The sequence below is a fragment of the Melozone crissalis genome, unplaced genomic scaffold, assembly GCF_028551555.1.
Source record: "Melozone crissalis strain CALT ecotype California unplaced genomic scaffold, PUWL_Pcris_2 ptg000129l_1, whole genome shotgun sequence".
NCBI lineage: Eukaryota > Metazoa > Chordata > Aves > Passeriformes > Passerellidae > Melozone > Melozone crissalis.
The window spans coordinates 1048815-1068646 of record NW_026535903.1 but is presented as its reverse complement, the minus strand read 5'-3'; the positions used below and the strand labels follow the sequence as shown (position 1 = coordinate 1068646).

The 19832-nt window shown below is 64.3% G+C and overlaps 2 protein-coding genes across 6 annotated transcripts in view; both read right to left on the bottom strand.

Annotated features, from left to right (window-relative positions):
- DNAH17 (dynein axonemal heavy chain 17) overlaps positions 1-589 on the bottom strand; it is a 32242-nt gene extending 31653 nt beyond the window's left edge. The window contains exon 1 of the mRNA XM_054293058.1: positions 242-589. Coding sequence (XP_054149033.1) covers positions 242-589 — 348 coding nt within the window. The remainder of the gene's footprint in view (positions 1-241) is intronic.
- A 1198-nt stretch (positions 590-1787) lies between these two features.
- Positions 1788-19708, bottom strand: CYTH1 (cytohesin 1). Of its 5 annotated transcripts, none has more exons than XM_054293101.1 (13): positions 19662-19708; positions 11202-11284; positions 10450-10514; positions 9754-9820; positions 9502-9620; positions 9120-9200; positions 8916-9028; positions 8689-8837; positions 8482-8594; positions 3755-3833; positions 3585-3656; positions 3118-3272; positions 1788-2914 (listed from the first exon to the last, which is right to left on the bottom strand). In XM_054293101.1, the coding sequence occupies exons 1-13, from the start codon at positions 19687-19689 to the stop codon at positions 2836-2838; spliced, it is 1203 nt and encodes a 400-aa protein (XP_054149076.1). In that variant the 5' UTR covers positions 19690-19708; the 3' UTR covers positions 1788-2835. The 5 variants fall into 5 exon arrangements, with proteins under 5 accessions (XP_054149076.1, XP_054149075.1, XP_054149077.1 ...); XM_054293100.1 differs by lacking the exon at positions 19662-19708 and adding an exon at positions 15839-16260 and having other exon boundaries at positions 3755-3831; positions 8483-8594; XM_054293102.1 differs by lacking the exon at positions 19662-19708 and adding an exon at positions 13800-14165.
- Positions 19709-19832: the final 124 nt, after the last annotated feature.

The following is a 19832-nucleotide window of genomic DNA, read 5'->3' as shown; positions in this document are numbered from 1 at the left end:
GACTTTCACCCAGCTCCTGTCCTTGTGGGGCTTGTTCAGCATAGGATGGGAGCCACCGCAAGGTCAGGGTGAGGACCTGGCACAAGTTTTCTCTGTGAATTTTAGTTCATTTTGGAGCCCACCTGGAGATTTGGCTAGAGCAGCCCACAGCGGGGTCCCAGTGTGCCCAGGGAGCTGCAGTCACCCTGCTCAGCCCCGGCCTGTTCCTGCACAGGTAACACTTGATGCACAGGTAACCCACCTCCAGCAGCACGGTGATGAGCTGCTCCACGGGCGAGGCGCCCACGTCTCCCACCAGCAGCGCGCTCCGACAGTTCTCCCCGGTGATGTTCTCCTCCTTCTTCTTCACGCAGTAGAATGCCTTGCCCTTCAGGGCAGGTGGGAAGGAGGTAGTGGGCTGGAGCTGCCCGGCCGGGGTCAGCGCCAGCACCAGCTCCCGCAGCTCTGGCTGCTTGAAGAACTTGTCCAGCAGGACTGAGGTCTCCTCGCTGGCCGCAAACTTGGCCCACTTGTCGGGCCGGACGCGCAGCAGCGCCGTGGCCAGGTTCTCCAGGAGGACCAGCCTCTCGTCCGGCTGTGGGTCTGACATCCTGCCAGCACGGGCTCCCCAGCACCTGCGGGGTCCAGAGGGAAACCCCGCTCAGCCAGGGCTGTGCCGGCCCCACACCCTGCCCTGGCACTGCCATCATCCCACCCCTGCCCTGCCCTGCCCTGCCCTGAGCCTTCCCTCTGCACACCACAGGGGAAGCTGCCAGTCCCAGCCCTGCCTGGGCCCAGTGGCCCCAAGCCTGCCCCATCACTGCCTGCCCCATCCCTGCCTGCCCCATCCCTGCCTGCCCCATCACCACCCGGCCCTATTGCCCTCTGACCTGCCCCATCCCTGGACCTTCCCCATCCCTGCCTGCCCCTGTTACCCCCTGACCTGCCCATCCCAGCCTGGCGCTATCGCTGCCCTGGCTCACCCCAATCTTACCTGGCTCTGCTGCTTCCCTGTCGCACTCCTCAAGGCTCCAACAGCCTCCAGGCACTGGCAGACCCCACCTGCCACTGCCAGCAGTTCAACTGACAGCGTGCCCCAACCGACCCTGGCACCAGCCCAACGGGCACCAGCCCAACTGCAGGGCTGCCCTTGCCCATGCACACCCCAGTGCCCCATCCCTCAGCGAGGGCTCTTTGCCCACCCTGGCCAGACCCTGGCTGCAGGGCCAAAGGCTGCAGGGCCAAAGGCTGCCCCATCCGAGGCACAGGATGGGCAGGGGCTGCAGCAGGGAATGCTCTCGCAGATCCCCCCATGGCACAAGGGTGTCTGACTGGACAACGCCTCCAGGCTGATGGCACCAACACTGCTGGCACAGGCTCGGCACTCCCAGCCTGGCTTTGATCCCACTCACAGCTGGCACCAGCTGGGTATGCAGCCCCCTGCCCGGTGCAGAACACGGTACCCGAGGGTACTCCCTGTCCCCACTGTGCCAGGTCCTCCACAGTGCCCTGAACGCCTGTGCCCAGCCAAGCCTGGTGCCCGCAGCAGCTGCAGCACCAAGAGCTGCCCCACCTGGAACAGAGCAGAGCTCACTGCCCTGTGCTCTACACTGAGGCACCCCAGGCAGTGCCCTGGTGCCCAGGGGCAGCTGGTGAGGCACAGGGCTCACAAACACCCCCAGCACACCTCGGGCTGGGAGGAGCATTAACCCAGGCCAGGGCTGGGCACAGGGCAAGGGCTGACAGTGGCAGGGGACTCCTGCCCACCCCGAGCTGCACAGAGCACAGGAGGCCAAGGGAAGCGTGGTGCAAGTATTTATTTGTTGCTGATCTTCAGCACTAGTTTACAAGGCCATGGCAAATTAAAAAAAAAAAAAAGAAAAAAAAGGTTAGAATAAAAAATCCTGCCCACCCGCCCCACTCCTGTGAGGCCTCTGCACTGAACCACCCACATACAAAATAATCTACAAGGAGAAAACTATACAGGAGTATTTACACCTCTGATAAATAGGCTAATACTGATCCAGGCGCCTCCAGACCGTGCGTGGGGATGGGGACAGGACAAGACACAGGCGATTGTGAGGCAGAGAGAGAGCTGGGGCCGCAGCCAGCCCCCCAGCAGCAGCCATCCCGAGGGCAGGCTCCACCAGGGCACCATGCCAGCCTGGCACACGGCCCTGGCACAGGGATGTGCTGGGGCAATGCCACCGAGTGCTGCCACATCCCAGCCACGGCTCCCACAGCTGGGTGAGGGCACATCCCCGCCCTGCGTGGCACCACGGCTCGCCACCAGTCCCCGCCCTTCGTCCCTCCTGTGTCTGGGGACCACTCCAGTGCAGGGGGGGCTGGGAGGGTCCAAGGCAGCAGCGTGGGGACGCCCAGGACAGACCCAGGCCCGCTACAACGAGGGCCAGGAGCTGTATCTCTCTCTGCAGGGCTGGCACCTGCACCCCAGCACCTGTGGCACCCCAAAACCACCAGCTGCTCACCAACAGCTGCCCGCCCTCCTGCCCAACACCCCAAGAGTGTCTGAGCACGGGTGTTGGGGACCCAGTGCCATGAGGTTGCAGGCTTGTTGGGGGTCAGAGGCAGGGAGGGTGCCCATGGTGCTCAGGCCAGGGCTCCCAGGGGGGCTGTGTTCCAACCTGAGCCTCTGAGGACGCTCTCAGGTGATGAGGCAGTGACGGGGGCAGAGTCACTGAGATGCCCGTGCCCCTTCCCTCCCCCCGCAGTAAGAAATGGCTAAGCTGAAGCTGGGCCCCGGGCCTCAAGGGCCAGCGTGCAGCGTGGCCCCCACCCCACATGCCCCCAGGACAGGGGAGCACTTGGGCTGGCCTTGCAGGGCCAGTCTGGCTGCTAGTGCCGCTTGGTGGACGAGACCTTCTTCTTCCTGGCAGCCAGCATCTCGTAGAAGGGGTCCCGGCTGATGGCGGCCCTGGCAGGGGAACGAGGGCTGGGTCAGGCCAAGCTGCGGCAGGGATGGGTGCCACCCGCCTGGCCTGGCCCTGGGCAGGCCCCTCTGTATCCCTGGGGAAGCTTTCTTCCCCCATCCCTGCAGGACGCCCTGGGAAGCACCGTCCCCTTTTGGACAGCAGGCAGGTCCCTGCTGTGCCCCCACACGCTCCTCCAAGCACTCACTTGATGCACTTGATCCACTCCTCCTTCTCCTCGGGCGTGGGGGCAGAGATGCGATACACGGTGTGGTTCCCCTCCACCACGCGCCCATCTGCCTCTGTCTTGCAGGCCTTGATCACCTGGTCCTTGTTGTCAGGGATGTAGAGCTCAAAGCAGTTCTGGGAGGGAGAGAGTGCTCACTCACAGCCCCCATTTCCAAAGGGGAGCCCAGACTGGGAGGGACAAAGCAGAGCCACACGCCTGGCACAGCCACCCCAGCACAGCACAGAGGGACAGACACACCGTGATTGTCACCCCCTGGCCCTGCATGTGCCCCTGTGGTGACCAGCCCCACTTTGATGAAGGCAGTGACCGCTCTGGGGCCCTCTGTCCCTCCTGGGGACATCTCGGCGTGCTGCAACACCTCCCAGCTTCTCCTGCCCAAGCCAAAGCTGCCCCCAAACCCCAGAGGACACTGCCACAGCACTCACCGGCTTCTTTGAGTCCTCCACCTCGCGGATGCTCAGGTTCTCCAGGGGGATGATGCCACGGGGCTCCTTATCCTGGTGCAGCCAAGCAGATGTTTAGCTGTGGGGTGGGACACCCCCAGCGCAGCCCCTTCCCTGCCCCAGCCCAGCGCACCCTGCAGGGGCCCACTCACCGTTGTGTACTCGAAGTAGTAAAGGCAGTTGTCCGTCAGGATGAACCAGCGCCGCTTCCACGTCTTCACCCTGCCTCCTGGGAGCAGAGAGGGCCAGTCGGGCACAGCCCTGAGAGCAGGGCCGGGCACACGGCACCGGGCCGGGCACACATGGCAGCTCGGGCACACATGGCAGCTCGGCAGCGCGGAGCGGGCCGGGCACACGGCACCGGGCCGGGCACACGGCAGCTCAGGCACATGGCATCTCGGTGCCAGCCAGGCACGCGGAGCCCCGGCGGACACACAGAGCCAAGCAGAGGCAGGCAGCGGTGGGCAGCAGCAGCAGCAGGCAGCGCACACCGCACCCACCCGAGCAGGAAGCGCACGGATGAGGATGGAGACGAGGGCGGCAGCGCTCCCACCCAAACACACATCAGCACAGCTAGAGGAAACTGCGGCCAGGCAGCTCCCTGGGAGGACACGGGGATTTCTGTCCACACTGACCATGGTCCCACTCGTCCTGGACCCCGGGCAAGGCGGACCCAAGGCCACAGGGTCCGCAGCTGCCAGCACTGTGAGAAGTTGCCCTGCTCCCCCCACCCGGCCCAGCTCCCCTCCAGTGCAGCCATTGCAGCAGTGCCGAATGCAGGATGAGCACCCACCCCTGCAGGATCCAGCATGGACAAAAGGAGCCACAGTGTACACTGGGGGTCCTGCTCATCTCCTTCCCTGCCAGGAAGGCCCTGTGGCCCCTGCTGCCCTGTGCCCGCTGGCAGCCCACCCCTGGCCTGCCCCAGAGCAGTTCAGAGGGTCAGCACCAGTGCTCCCCGACAGCTTGGGGTGCAGGCATTGGAGCAGTGCTGGTGCCTCATGGGTTCTGCTGTGAGCCCTTAGCACAGGGCAGCACGCAGATCCATCCCATCCAGCTCCAGCCACTTGGCACGCCCCAACCACCCGTGCACGTGACTGTCGTAAAGACGGCCATAAAGCGCGACTGTCGAAAAAGGTGCCGTAAATCACGACTGTCGTAAAGACGGCCGTAAAGCGCGACTGTCGTAAAAGGTGCCGTAAAGCGCGACTGTCGTAAAGACGGCCGTACAGCGCGACTGTCGTAAAAGGGGCAGTAAAGCGCGACTGTCGTAAAGACGGCCGTAAAGCGCGACTGTCGTAAAAGGGGCCGTAAATCGCGACTGTCGTAAAAGGGGCCGTAAAGCGCGACTGTCGTAAAGACGGCCGTAAAGCGCGACTGTCGTAAAGACTGCCGTAAAGCGCGACTGTCGTAAAGACGGCCGTAAAGCGCGACTGTCGTAAAGACGGCCGTAAAGCGCGACTGTCGTAAAAGGGGCCGTAAAGCGCGACTGTCGTAAAAGTGGCCGTAAAGCGCGACTGTCGTAAAGACTGCCGTAAAGCGCGACTGTCGTAAAAGGGGCCGTAAAGCGCGACTGTCGTAAAAGGGGTCGTAAAGCGCGACTGTCGTAAAAGGGGCCGTAAAGCGCGACTGTCGTAAAGACTGCCGTAAAGCGCGACTGTCGTAAAGACGGCCATAAAGCGCGACTGTCGTAAAGACGGCCGTAAAGCGCGACTGTCGTAAAAGGGGCCGTAAAGCGCGACTGTCGTAAAAGTGGCCGTAAAGCGCGACTGTCGTAAAGACTGCCGTAAAGCGCGACTGTCGTAAAAGTGGCCGTAAAGCGCGACTGTCGTAAAAGGGGTCGTAAAGCGCGACTGTCGTAAAAGGGGCCGTAAAGCGCGACTGTCGTAAAGACGGCCGTAAAGCGCGAGTGTCGTAAAAGGGGCCGTAAAGCGCGACTGTCGTAAAAGGGGTCGTAAAGCGCGACTGTCGTAAAAGGGGTCGTAAAGCGCGACTGTCGTAAAGACGGCCGTAAAGCGCGACTGTCGTAAAAGGGGCCGTAAAGCGCGACTGTCGTAAAGACGGCCGTAAAGCGCGACTGTCGTAAAGACTGCCGTAAAGCGCGACTGTCGTAAAAGGGGCCGTAAAGCGCGACTGTCGTAAAGACTGCCGTAAAGCGCGACTGTCGTAAAGACGGCCGTAAAGCGCGACTGTCGTAAAGACTGCCGTAAAGCGCGACTGTCGTAAAGACGGCCGTAAAGCACGACTGTCGTAAAAGGGGCCGTAAAGCGCGACTGTCGTAAAGACGGCCGTAAAGCGCGACTGTCGTAAAAGGGGCCGTAAAGCGCGACTGTCGTAAAGACTGCCGTAAAGCACGACTGTCGTAAAAGGGGCCGTAAAGCGCGACTGTCGTAAAAGGGGCCGTAAAGCGCGACTGTCGTAAAAGGGGCCGTAAAGCGCGACTGTCGTGAAGACTGCCGTAAAGCGCGACTGTCGTAAAGACTGCCGTAAAGCGTGACTGTCGTAAAGACTGCCGTAAAGCGTGACTGTCGTAAAGACGGCCGTAAAGCGCGACTGTCGTAAAGACGGCCGTAAAGCGCGACTGTCGTAAAGACTGCCGTAAAGCGCGACTGTCGTAAAAGGGGCCGTAAATCGCGACTGTCGTAAAAGGGGCCGTAAAGCGCGACTGTCGTAAAAGGGGCCGTAAAGCGCGACTGTCGTAAAAGGGGCCGTAAAGCACGACTGTCGTAAAAGGGGCCGTAAAGCACGACTGTCGTAAAGACTGCCGTAAAGCGCGACTGTCGTAAAAGGGGCCGTGAATCGCGACTGTCGTAAAAGGGGCCGTAAATCGCGACTGTCGTAAAGACGGCCGTAAAGCGCGACTGTCGTAAAGACGGCCGTAAAGCGTGACTGTCGTAAAGACTGCCGTAAAGCGCGACTGTCGTAAAAGGGGCCGTAAAGCACGACTGTCGTAAAGACTGCCGTAAAGCGTGACTGTCGTAAAGATGGCCGTAAAGCGCGACTGTCGTAAAAGGGGCCGTAAAGCGCGACTGTCGTAAAGATGGCCGTAAAGCGCGACTGTCGTAAAAGGGGCCGTAAAGCGTGACTGCCGTAAAGACGGCCGTAAAGCGCGACTGTCGTAAAAGGGGCCGTAAAGCGCGACTGTCGTAAAGACTGCTGTAAAGCGCGACTGTTGTAAAAGGGGGTGACGTAATGCCCTGATTGAGGACACTGCTTCTGCCACATTGAGGTTGGTGACACTCTGGTCTAATAATGGGACACACTCACTCTGCCCACGACACAGATCTCTATAAGTAACTAAAACCTGTCTTCAGTTCCAAGCCAGTTACCGAAATAGGAGTTTAAAAACCTCTTAGAATGGACTTTAATGAATTCCCTAATGCTGACTGTTCAGCCGTCTCAGACTTTTTGGAGACACCCCAAATCTGTGCCCATCCCTTGTGTCACCGGAGGCAAGGACCCACTGGCCAGGCTGAGCTGTCTGTGGACATGATGGTGCACAGCTGGGCGGGTGTCCTCCCCCAGCTGGCAGAGGAGGCCACAGGCCTTGGGGAATGCATGGCATGGGCAGGCTGGCACCCCACATCCCTGCCTGGAGGTGGAGAGGGGCTGTCCTGCAGCAGGCGAGGTCCCCGGGTGTGTGGGGTTAGCAGCAACAGCAGCAGCAATGAGACTCATCACCAGCAATTAAAAACGCAAAGGAAACGAAGCCCCAGCAGTGTGAGCAGAGCAGGGAAGAGGGGTACGTACCTCCTGGAGTTGGGGGCAAGGAAAGGAAGAGCCAAAATCATGGAAACATATAAATGAGGGAGAAAAGAAAATTAAAAAAAAAAAGGAAACAAATAAAAAGAGGAACCCCAAAGCCCCCCCTTGCCCTGCGGGTCAGTGGGGCCGGGCTGCAGCAGGGAAGCTGTGAGGGGCTGGGCCAGCGGCAGGGCTGTGGGGGCTTGACTGCCCTGGCTCACTGTGGCTCTGTGGGATGGGGCTCCTTGGCTGCTGGGGACACCCCCTGGCTGAACAGCAGGGTCCTTCCCTGCCCCCCAAGGCAGTTGGGGTCCACAGCCACTCTCTGTCTCTCCGCCATCCCATCGGTGGTGCCAACCTGAGCCTGGGTGCCCAGGGCCCCTCCAGTCAGGGACAGGAGAGCCTGGGCTGTCCTGTGTGCCCCCACCCCAGGGCAGGGAGCAGGCAGCTCTCGCTGTCCCCTCCCAAGGGCTGGCCCCGAATCAGGAGTTCTGACCCAAGGCAGAACCATGGGAAAACATCCCAGCGGACCCCGATCCTGCCGACGCCCATTCCCCCACCAAACCCGGGCAGAGGATCCCCCAGAGGTGCCAAGAAGAGAAGCCACAGGAGCCAGGGCGCGGAGGCTCCGGCTGGGAGCAGGGTGCAGCAGGGATGCCATGCATGCTGCCTGCATGTGGAGCCGGGATGCGAGGTGGTAATGCCGTGGGAAAGTGAGGCAGGTCTGGTCTGTGGTATGGAGGGGGACGCACGCAGCCTGGGGCAGCTCGCCGCTTGCGCCTGGGGGCCTGCTCCACATCCTGCTGTGACTCGGTGACCTGAGGGGCTTCGAGGTCTCTGTGCTCTGACACCAGACCCTGGTACCAGCTCTGTGCTGGGGGCTTGCCCAGCCTAGAGGCAGAGTCCCCCAGGACACCCACCCAGCCACTCTGCAGGGCCTCATCAGCTCTGAGTCTGCTCCTGCTGCCCAGCCAGGGGAAGATGGAGGGCTGGAGGTACTGCCCTTCCTATGAAGGCTGTGCCTGTCTCTGTAGCCTCCTGATGCTCCGAAGAGCCAGGCCAGCAGGAGAAATGTGGGAAGCCCAGGGGCACTGCACCCTGGAGACAGCCTGCCCTCCCTTGCTGCTGGCACTCACCGAGCTTCAGGAGCCAGCCCTCCCGGTCAGGGTTGAAGAAGGTGTGGGTGAGGTCATTGCCGTCATCCTCAGGGATTTTGAAGGGCTCATTCTTGATGCTCTCATACAGGTTCTGGTACAATGACATGGAATCAGCTCTGCTTTGCCCTGCAGCCCCATGCTGGGCCCTGCTCTGGGCCAGCTTTGCAGCCTGGCCTGGCCCTCACCTGGAGCAGCTCCTCAGGCAGGTCCCCCCCGTCATTAATGCCGCGGTTCATGGCGATGAATCGCTCCGCCGTGGGCTTGTCCTTCACGTTGGGATTGTGCAGGCTCGTGTTCAGCATGATGATGGCAAAGGACAGCACGTAGCAGGTGTCTGCAGGGGCAGAGGGGAAAGTCAGCTGTGGGGCAGGATGATACCAGGGGCTGGTATCTGTCTGGGACAGGCGCCCACCTGTGGACTGGAAGACACCGGGGTTGCACTGGCAGTACCGCTGGGCAAAGGCCTCCATCATCCGGTCAATCTTCTGTGCCTCCCCTGGCAGCCGGAAGCTCCACAGGAACTGCCTGTGGAGATCCAGCTGTGCTGCTGCTCTGGGGGCTCCAGGGTCCCCAGCACCCGCCGTGGGCCACGCTCAGCTCACAGCCCCTTACTCACCGCAGGGCCTGCACAAGGTTGAGGTCAGTGAATTCATGCAGCTCCACGAAGGCATGCAGGACTTGGATGTTGAACTCATCCCTGTGGGAACAAAGCCAGAGCACGAGGGATGCATGATCAGCAATCCTGTGACTGCTGAGCGGCTCCCTGTCCCTGCCCTTCTCCAGAGTCTACTCATGCATGGGGAAAGCTGCAGTTACCCCCTGCTTGATCCCTGGTCTGGTCTGCACAAATCACCACTTGCAAGAGCCAGCCATGAACCGAATACCCCCAGCACCCTGAGTACCCCCAGTGAGCTGCCCTGTGAGCTCAGAGCTGCAGTGTCCCGTCTCTCAGGTGGCAGGAGCCCACAGCCCCCCCAGGAAACCCGAGCCCAGCGCACCTCTCGCCCAGGTAGTCGCCGATGGCTGTCTTGTTGAGGCCCTCTCCCTTGTACAGGAACTGCGCAATGTCCTCACATGTGTTCTTCAGCAGGTCGTTCTCAATCAGGAACTGGATGCCCTGGAGGGGTACAAGAGAGGTGCTTGAGGGTCTGTGGCTGCCCCCACCAGCCCCAGCAACCTGGACTGGGAGGTGGCAGAGCCCTGCACACCCCCAGAGCAGGTAACCAGCCCTGCTCCCCATCCCACAGTACCTTCTTGGGATCCATGTTGAACTTCTTCCTGCCCATGGCCACCTGCTTGTTCCTCTGCATGTTTTTCCTGCAAGGCATGAAGCAGCTCTGAGCACCTGGCAGGGCCCCACTGGGGCAGTGCACTGTGGGGAGGGTCAGCCTGGACCAAGGGGACCCAGGCCCCCATGCTGTACCCACAGGGGACAAAGCCAACACACTGCTCTGTCTCTGCCCCACACTGTGGCCTGGGGCTGTTCTCAGCCTGTCAGGCCCCAGAACAGAGCAGAGCTGCCACCCTTGGGGTACCCTTGGGGTCACCTGAGCAGAGGGGGTGCAGGCACAGCACCTGTCAGGTCACCCAGATACAGGCAGGCTTGGGCAGACTGGCTGTGGCAGGGCTCTGGGGAGAGCAGGGGGGCTGGCAGAAGGGGACAGTCCTCATGCCCCGGTGGGTAACTGGGAACGATGCTGGGAGTCAGCTCCCACCAGGCCCCCTGATCCCGGCTGGCACCAGCTCAGAATAACAAAGCTCGCCAGTGGCTGTGGCCAGACAGAGGGGCTGGGCTTGGAAAAACAGACCTGGGAGCAGCAGATCATCCTGGAATCCTGCTCCCAGGAGCTCAGGGTGCCTGGGAAAGCTGCTCACAGCAGCACCCGTGGGCTCAGCTGCCCTCGGCTCCCGCACAGCCCTCGGGGGCTCCATGGGGCTAGACTCACCTCTCCTCCGTGGAGCCCAGGTTCTCGATCTCATTCGTCACTTCTGCTATCTCATCCTTGAGGCGCTGTGGGGAGAGGGGGCGCTGAGACAAGGAGGTGCCTCCCCCAAAACCCTCCAGCCCTGGAGACAGCCCCACTCCCCCATAGCACCACTCCCCCACAGCCCCTCCTTCCCTCCCTCCCTCCCTTCTCTCCCCACCCCAAGCGCTGCCCAGGGGCTGAACCAGCTCAGAGGGCACCGGCAGTGGGGCTGCTTGCCCCCCACTGCTAATCCCTGCCGCACTGCCACGCTCCCAGCATGCAGGAAGGAAGAGATTCAGAGGTTAACAAAATTACCCCTAATCCCTCCAGATCATGCCCAGCATATGGCGGTAATTAGCCTCTGGTGCCTTAATCAGGGACACGACTGACAGTGTCCCAGATGAGCCCCAACCTCACAGGCTCTTGCCAGGGCAGTGGCCTGGCCCAGATACGTGGTCCCTGCCCGTGCCAGGCAGGGGCTGGCACAGACTAGCACAACTGCACAGCCTGGAGCTCTGCAGGGGACAGGAGAAGGCATGGCTGCTTTGGCAGGGCAGGGACGGCTGGCTGCCACCCGGGACCCCATTCCAGCTGGGACCCTGTCCCCAGAGCCCTCCAGAGGAAGAGCTGTGGGGCAGCAGCACAAGGGGTCCTGGATGGGGCTCCAGGGACCCTGCCAGCCCTGCTGCTGTCCCTGGCCAGGGGAGTGTGTGGGTCCCTGGGTATTGTACCTGTATGTCAGCCAGCAGCTCCTGCTTTCGGCGGCGGATGTTCTCCAGCTCCTGGCACTCCTCTGGCGTCAAGTCACTGGGCACTGAGCACAGACACGACAGGTCAGCACGTGTGCTCCTGGCAATCAGGCCTGCCAGGCTCCTGGCACAGGCTCTGCTCCCAGCCAGCAGCTGTGGGCCTGGCTGGAGGCAGGAGGAGCTGGGCTGGCGAGCAGTGTCCCCAGCCTCACACAGAGGCCAAGTGGCACCAATGGCATGAAAGGAATTCGAGGGCAAGGGCATCTGCTCCTTCAGACTGTGGCAGCTGCAGAGTGAGAACCAACACAGGCCCCCACATCACCTCCAGCACTGCTCTGCCAGCCCTGCTGCCCCCCAGTGCCATTCTCCTCTGCTCTGCCCCAGCTGGGCTGGTGTGGGTGCCCGTTCTGCTCCCCACAGCTAGGCAGCTCTGCTGTGCCCTGCAGCACAGCTCCACACCAACCTGCAGCCCTGCAGGCTGCTCTGCTGCACCAGGTCAGCCGCAAACATCAACCAGCTCCTTGCAGCTCCCTCTGCAGTGGATTCATTGTTCTGGGGCAGAGCCTGGAGCTGGTGCAGCCTCCAGACAGACCTCACCTGCACACCACGACATCTACACCTTCCTGTCACCCTGGGGAGCCAGATACCCCCTCTCCAACACCATCGCCCAGGGACACCACATGGTCCCCGTGCTCCAGGAACATTCCTAGTGCTCCTTGGTGTGTGACCTCCCTGCTTCACGGTGACAAGGTTCCCATTCCTGTTCCCTCCAGTCCCCAAGGTCACAGGCTCCTTCAAGAGCGCTCCCAGCCCTCCTACTATGCTCCTGTCTCCCACCTGGTTCTGTGCGTTGCACCAAGGTCACCTGCAAGGACACCAAAACACCCTCCCTCCAGTGTTGTCCCCAAGGGAGGTGGCAGCAGGATCTGCCAGCTCAGCTCTTGTGTTACCCCCACCTCCGGCCCTGGGGTGGTGGGAACAGGTGTCTGTAGGGCTGTCCCCATCCTCCCTGCCCCAAGCATGACCCCCTGACCCGTGAGGTCCCGTGTGCCACCACTGCCACCAGCCCAGACTCACCAGTGTCCCCAGCGCAGTCACCGCCCCACGTCAGGGCCCAAAGACCCCGTGTGCCTCTGGACCAGCACTGTCCTCAGCTGTGCATCGATTCCCCCTGCACCGCCTCAGTGGGAGCTCGCCGGGTGACCCTGCACCCTGAATCTCTGAGCTCAGCACTTCCCCGCTCTGCCCTGGCCCTGATCAGCTTCCTCCTTCACAGCCCCCTCCTGTTGCCAAGGCTGAGGCGCCTCGGCTTGCGACACCGGCCCTCAGACACGCCAACACTTCCCAATACTTGCAGTCTCCATGTCGGGGAGCCTGAGCCAGACAGGTCGGCTGGTGGCACCAGGTTAAAAGTCACCTACGGTACCAGAGCTCTGTGGATGCATCCCAGCACCTCCCGCCCGCCCCATTCTCAGCATTCCCACCGGCACCAGCCCCCACTGCCAGGCCCTCAGGGCGCCCTGCAAGCCCAGGCTTGCAGGGGGAGGGATGAGCTGCGTCACACCCGCTCATCAGACACAGAAACCCCCTAACCCTGGGCTCTGCCTGTGCCACAGGACCTCCTGCCCAGCTGCAGGACCCTCTTGTCCAGCCGCCAGACGCCCGGCCTTGCCGCAGGAAAAGCCAAATTCATGCCAGGCCTCAGGCAAGCCCTCAGCTCTGCCTCTTCCCTGCCCACCTGGGAGAGGACAGGGGTTCCAGCCGTGTCCCGGCGGCCCCGGGACAGGCGTGGGGCAGAGGAGACGCTGCAGGGCAGCAGGACAGGACGGCAGGGCTGCTGCAGAGCCCCGGAAGGTCCCTCCCCGGCGGAGGCTGAGCACTCGTGACAAGCAGCCCAGCCATGTCAGCAGCAGCCAGAGGAAGAGAAACCCCAGACGCAGGAGCTTTTCTGGGGAAGGAAGGCGGCATTAACCCTTCCCTGGCTCTGCACAGCAACTGCCCTGGAGAGCCCCAGTGAGCCTGGCCGCAGGCAGAGCAGTGCCGGGGGATGGGAGGCTGGAACACACACTGGCACAGAGATCGCACAGGGACCCACCACCCTGCAGGATCCCAGCACAGCGGGGCCTCCCCACCAGCGCAGGAATGCGGGGGCTCCCCTGGGATCCTGTACCGGGGCAGCAGGATGTGCCCATGGGGCTCGGGGCTCACCCCAGAGCAGCAGGATGTGCCCATGGGGCTCACCCCAGAGCAGCAGGATCTGTCCATGGGGCTCACCCCAGAGCAGCAGGATCTGATCTGTCCGTGGGGCTCACCCCAGAGCAGCAGGATGTGCCCATGGGGCTCACCCCAGAGCAGCAGGATCTGTCCATGAGGCTCGGGGCTCACCCCAGAGCAGCACCCGCAGCCTCTCCGCACCTCACCCAGAGCACAGCCCCGCCGCACAGGGCTCTGCCGGCCTCGCCTCGGTCCCAGCGCCGCCCGCGGACAGCGGGGCACACACGGAGCCAGCGGGGCACACACGGGGGCACACCCGGACCGTCGGCCGCCCCCGCCCGGCCCCCGCGCCCCGGCCCCGCTCACCGTGACCCTGTGCCCTCAGCACCATGGTGCCAGGGCTGTCCCCGGCCCCGCCGGCCGTGCCCGAGCTGCCGTGCCGGGTGCGGACACCTGCAGCCGCGGTGCTTCCGCGGTGACTCAGGGCCCCGTACCAATGAGCTCCGCGGCCTCCCGGGCGTCATCCCGGCCTCGCCGGGAGCCGGCACCAGCACCACCCTGTTCCTGCCGCCATGAGCCGCCAGCACCTTAACTCCTGTGCTCCCGGCTGGGAGGGAACGGGCGTCAGGGCTGCTCGCCCTCCCTGGCTCAGGGCCCTGTGCTGGGGTCCCAGCCAGGCAGGCCCCGGGCCGGCCCAGCCCTTCCTTCCTCGCAGCCGGCCAGGACACCCGGCCCGGCACATCTTGAGCACAGCCCCGGGCTCCCCTCCCTTCCCCTCCAGCAGACCCCCGGCCCCGCAGCTCCCCCGTCTCTGCCAGAGCTCCCCACTGCAGGACCAGGCCCTGTGCTGGCCGTGGGACCGCTGGTGCCCGCTGCCCTCCCCAGGCTCCATGGCATCGCCCACAGCGGGCTGGGACAGGAACGGGAACCGGAGAAGGACAGGAGCCATGCCAGCCCCCACGGGATGTTGTTCCCCACTGTCTTGCCCCCTCGCTCTGGGGTGTCTGTCGGGACCCCACTGCTCCGTTCAGGACCCCTGTGTGGTGAGTCTGGGTGCTGTGGGGCCGTGCCTGCAGTGGGAGCGACCCCAGCATGTCCCTGTCCCCATCCCTGTCCCTGTCAGTTCCCTGAGAGGCTGCATCAGTTTCGGCTGCCTTGACTCAGCTAATTCCTGCTCAGCAGCAGGAGATGGAGACACGGCACCCGGAATGCCAGCTATGGAGCAAGGGCAGGGTGGGCTTCAGGAGCCTCGGGGTGTGCTTCAGCCCCCTGAGCTACCGCAGCAGCCAGCCCTGCTGCCGGCCCACGCTGTGCCACGCCAGAGGGACAACAGCCCCGGGGTCAGGCAGGCCGTGGGGACGAGCCCAGGGTCTCTGTGTGCTGCTGCGGGTGCCGCCACCCCCACCCCTCGGTGGGGTCCCGTGGGGCCCCCAAAACATCCTGCTTGTCTCCTCACACCACATCCTGTTTTCACCATGTGCACACCCTGGCTTGCGTCAGCCCCATCCTTCCCCACCGACAGCTGAGGTGCGTCAGGAGGAGGGTTTGGGGACAGGCCCTCCTAGGCTGCTGGACCCTGTGCTCAGGACACTCTACTGCTTTTGTGCAGCCCTGCCCAACACCCCATTAACCCTGCTTCCCCGACCCGGAGCCCACTAAGGAACCCGTCCACAGCCGCTACCTCGCTCCCAGTGGCTCAAGGCTCCAACATTCCCAAGCACAGACCCCCAGCCTCCAGCATGGCTGGGTGAGCACCAGCTCAGCAATGTCTACAGACACTGTGCATGTGCAAGGAATTCAGCCAGGCAGGCACCTCACCTGCTCCCAGCACAGCTTATGGTGCCAGGCCTCAAGAGGAGCAGAGCCCAGCTAAGCCACAGGGCTGGCCGAGGGGGTCCCACAACCTCCTGCCCACTGCAGAGCTCCCCAGTCCCACAGCTGGGCACGAGCCAGCAGGTCACAGAGGTGGCTGACCTTCAGCACACCCACAGCGTGACAGGAGCTGGGCTTTCCCACACAGACTTCCCTTTGGAGAGTGACACCCTGCCCTCCATAGCCACCAGCACTTGTGATGAGTGCGACTGAGCACTCACACATCCTCTGGGGCAGGACCTGCCACGGCCATCCTGTGCTGCCTGTGACCTCCCAGCCACCACCACTGGCTCCCCAACACCCCTGTCTCACCATGGCACCAGCGCCAGCACAGGGCAATGCCAGGCAAGGGGCCCGGCGCTTTCAGAGGCCCAGGCTTGGGAAGGCCGGCAGAGGAAGGAGGCAGAGAGACGGTGAGGACACTCTGTGCTGCTTTCAGCAGGAGCCATATGGAGCCAGAGCCATGGGCCTCCCATGCCTGCTGGGGGATGGGAGCCCCGCGGCACAGAGGGGAGGGGGCACGCAGTGCCTACCTGCCTTGGCAGCCACCGAGGGGCAGAGGAACGCCTGGAAACTGGAGGCGCAGAGCTCGCTGACCGTCCCCATGCCGCGGGGGTCCCACGCAGGATGCCACCAGCTCCGGGAGGGCAAGGCAGGGACGGGCAGAGGTCAGGCAGGAGCGCACGGAGCCCAGACAGGTGCGCTGGCCGAGCAGTGGGCTCCCCGGTACTGGGCAGGCAGCCAGTGCCGAGGGCAGCTCCCCTACGCCCGGAGCAGGGCAGCCGGAGCAGTCCCGGCTCTGCCTGGAGCCGACTCTGGCTCTGGTTCTGCCAGGGGAGCTCCAGCCGCAGGAGCCCACGCGCCAGCCCCAGCCAATCCCCGCCGCACCGGCACGCCAGCCCGTGCCACCCCGGAGCCACAGCGGGCGCCTCAAAGCCACTTGGAGGACGAGGAGTTTGGAAGTTCCCAGCAGCCCCCCCGGCCGGGCGGCCTGCCCCCGGCAGCCCCCTTGCCCCCGCGGGGAGCCGGCAGCGGGGTATTTTTAGAGAGGTTTTATCCCTCCGTATTAGAGCATTAAGCATCAGGAGCCGGCGGTCGCATAGCAACGAGCGCCGCATGAAGGAAGGAAGGTGCACCCAGAGAAGCGCGGCGGTGCAGCGCGGGGGTGCCGGCACGGCCCCCGCTCCTGGGGCGCAGGGCCCGAGCCCTGACCCAGCCCCACGGGCTCGGCCAGCCCTGCGTGCCAGCACAAACACACACTCTGGTCATGCCCCAGAGGTGCTGCCCACTCCGCTGCGGCCCTGGAGCGTGGGGGCTCCTGCAGCAGGAACCGGGGGGTCGTGCCCTGGGATCCCAGGCTGGGGCACAGCTGTGGAGCTGGGGAAATGCACCACCCTCCCAGCCTCCCAGCCCACAGGCACTGAGCAAACCCAAACCGGACTGACAGCTCCTCTCCTCAAAGCAGGAGCGATCCTGAGCGCAGGGCATGGCCATGAGTAACAAACCCCAGGGCCTGTCAGGGCAGGAGCAGCTCGACAGCTCCGCTCACCCGCCCCTGCATCCACCGGGATCGCTGAGCCAGGAGTAACTCGAGCAGGGCAGGCAGAAGCCCAGACGGGGCAGGCAGTGGGGAAGGGCACCCTGGCAGGCAGGAGCAGTCCCTGATCCCTGACTGCAGAGAGGAGGAGAGAGTGGAGAAGGGCAGCTGACAGGGCAGCCAGGCCGTCACTGCTGATGTGACTGACCTTCTGCTTTCAACACCACTTCCCCTTTCCCAGGGGCCAGAGCAGCGGTTACCACATCACCAGGAGGCAAAAGGGGCAAGCGAAGGGAGCCGGGGGCACAGGGGAGGCTGAGCTGGGCACGTGCTGTACAAGCTCCTGCCTGGGCCTCGACTGGCATCTGGAGAAACCCCAGTGTGGCACAGGCACGTGGGTGCTGTGGCTGGGATGAGGCAGGGCCAGGTGGCATCTCCCGCACAGAGCGACCTGGATGCCTGGCTGGGTCCCTGCAGCCTGTCCAGGCAAGGTGGGGTGTTTACAAACCATAGATACAGCCCTGACAGGACTGCAAGTGTCAGCAGCAGGGCTCATTGTCCTCTGCTCCAAACACCTCAGGAGAGGAACCGCCTCTGCCCAAGTGCCTGGCTCTGCTCTCCAAGCCTGGTGCTCCCCCAGCACTGCCTCTCTGCCTCTGACCTGGGAGTCCATCCCTGAGCTCTGTGGAAGAGTGGCTCCCCAAGCTGGGCCCAGCACCTTGCCCAGGCTGACCCCACACTGTGCAAGGGAAGGTCTAGGGCATCAGCAGCAGTTCCCTCAGCAGTGTTCCCTGGTGCCCAGGGACATGCCATGGTCCCAGCATGGGACATGTCGTGGTCCCAGCATGGGACAGCCAAGCCTGTACCAAAGGGCTGCCAGCACCCGCTGGCCAAACAGGACTTTGCAGGCTGGTGGCGAGGAGGGCAGGGACTGCCTGGGTGAGGAGCCCTCAGCCAGCCTGCTGCAGAGCTGGCAGCCCGCCCTCCTTTGGGGATCCCCCACACCTTGCACAGCCCACCCTGCCCCAGACAGCGAGGGCCCCTGGCACAAGCTGCTTTGCTGGAGGCTGCATCAACCCTGCTTAGAGAAATCCCTTAATCCCCGGGCCAGAGTGAGCTGTAATCCCTTGGGGGCAGCGGGATTACCAGCACTGCCCAATCCCCCTCTCCCTGGGGCCAGCCTGAGCCGTGCTGGGGCCCAGCTCAGGACACGGTGCCAGGACAGGACTGTGCTCCCACATCCTCTCACCCGTGCTGCAGCTCGGCAAGGCAGGAGCAGCCAGGATGGTTCCCCGCCAGGACACCGCTTCCCCACGGTCCAGAGGCGTTTGAGCCACGCCACTGCTCCGGTCAGTGCTGCTCCGGGGTGGGCTCGGTCTCGCTGCTGTCCCCACGGGGAGATGCTGGGAAGGGGGTGGGAGTGCAGCCCCACGCCTGGCAGGAGCAGGGGGAGCGCACATCTGTGCCGCCAGCTGCTCGCCCCGGGATTTGCTCTCTGCCGAGGCAGAGGGCTGAAGAGGGGCCGTGAGCCGTGGGGCAGACACTGGCGTCAGCACAATCCCACCAGAAACAGACTGCCCGTCGGCTCCCACCACGCTACAGCCTCGCAGAATGTCCTTGGCTAAACCGGCTCAGCTTAAGTGCTCCGGGGCAGGGGGCTGTGCTGCCCCAGCACAGGAACAGTGGGGTGGAGGCAGCTGTGCACTCCCTGCCTTCCCCGCGGCAGGATGAGCGGCACATTTCTAATGCCGAGAGATGACCCGGGATGTCTTCCAGGTGATTCCGGGAAGCACCAGAGGCTGCTGGCAGAACCACTCCCCACAGCGCTCTCCTGCTGATGGGCTGTGTCTGACAACACCCGAGCCAGGCCGCAGCCGCCGGCACCTCCTTATCTCACACAGCGAAGTCCTCGCAGGCCAGCACTGTCACTTCGGGGGTGGATCAGCAGCTCCTAATCGGCCGTGTCGCACAGCTGGGCAGGAAACCGGCCGCGAACCAGCACTGCCGGCAGTGGCACTGGGCTGGCACCGGCTGCTCCGAGGAAGAACGGGCACCAGCACGGCTCCAGCACCGGGGCCATGTCCCAGACCTCAGCCACACTCCAGTGTCCCCTTAGCAAAGGCCCTGCCCGAGGAACACCACCTGCCGACACACGGGCACCGGCCCGGGAGAGACCGGGCACAGGCAGGGCGTCCCTGCCCAGTCCCGCTCCTCGGTACCGGGAGGAAGGAACGCTCTGCGGGCACGGAGGGCGGAATGCACGGGCATGAGAGCGGAGACCCTGCAACCGCCGAGCCACCGGGGCCCGCCCGGGTGCGGCTCCGGGCACGCCGGGAGCTCCCGAACCGGGGCTGTGACATTCAGCAGGCGCCATCGCGGCCAACCTGCCCCGAGCTCTGCGGGGCCGGGCTGGGCAGTGCCGGGGGAGCACCGGGGCAAAGTGCGAGCGGCGGACGGAAGGCGTGCGGGCAGCACCGGAGCTCCGCGGGCCCGGGAGGGCGGCCCGGCGGCGCGCCCGCCTCCCGCGCTACCGGCGGGCACCAGGTGCCAGTTCCGCCCGGCGCTTCCTCCACCGCCGCCCGCACGATGCCGCCAAGGCCCCTCTGTCACCTGCGGGCGCAGGTCCCGCCGCCACCGCCGAATCCCCGCCCGTCCCGGAGCCACCGCCCCCGGTCCTGCACCTGGGAGCGGCCCGGCCCAAGCGCGCCCCGCCCGGGAGAGGCGCCGCCGCCCAGCGGGGACCACGGCCTACCCCAGCACCTCGCCCCGGGCCAGGTGGGTGTCCCAGAGCCCCCCGCCCGCCCCCGGCCCGCACTGACCGCAGCCGCCGCCCTCCTCCTCCTCCATCCCGCCGCCGCCGCTCCGGCCCCGCCCGCGTGACGAGCGCGCCGCAGCCGCCACGGCCGGCACCACGTGACCCGGGAGGGGCGGAGCCTGGCAGGCCCCGCCCTCTGCCGCCCGTCCCGGTGATTCCTCCCCATCCCGGTGAT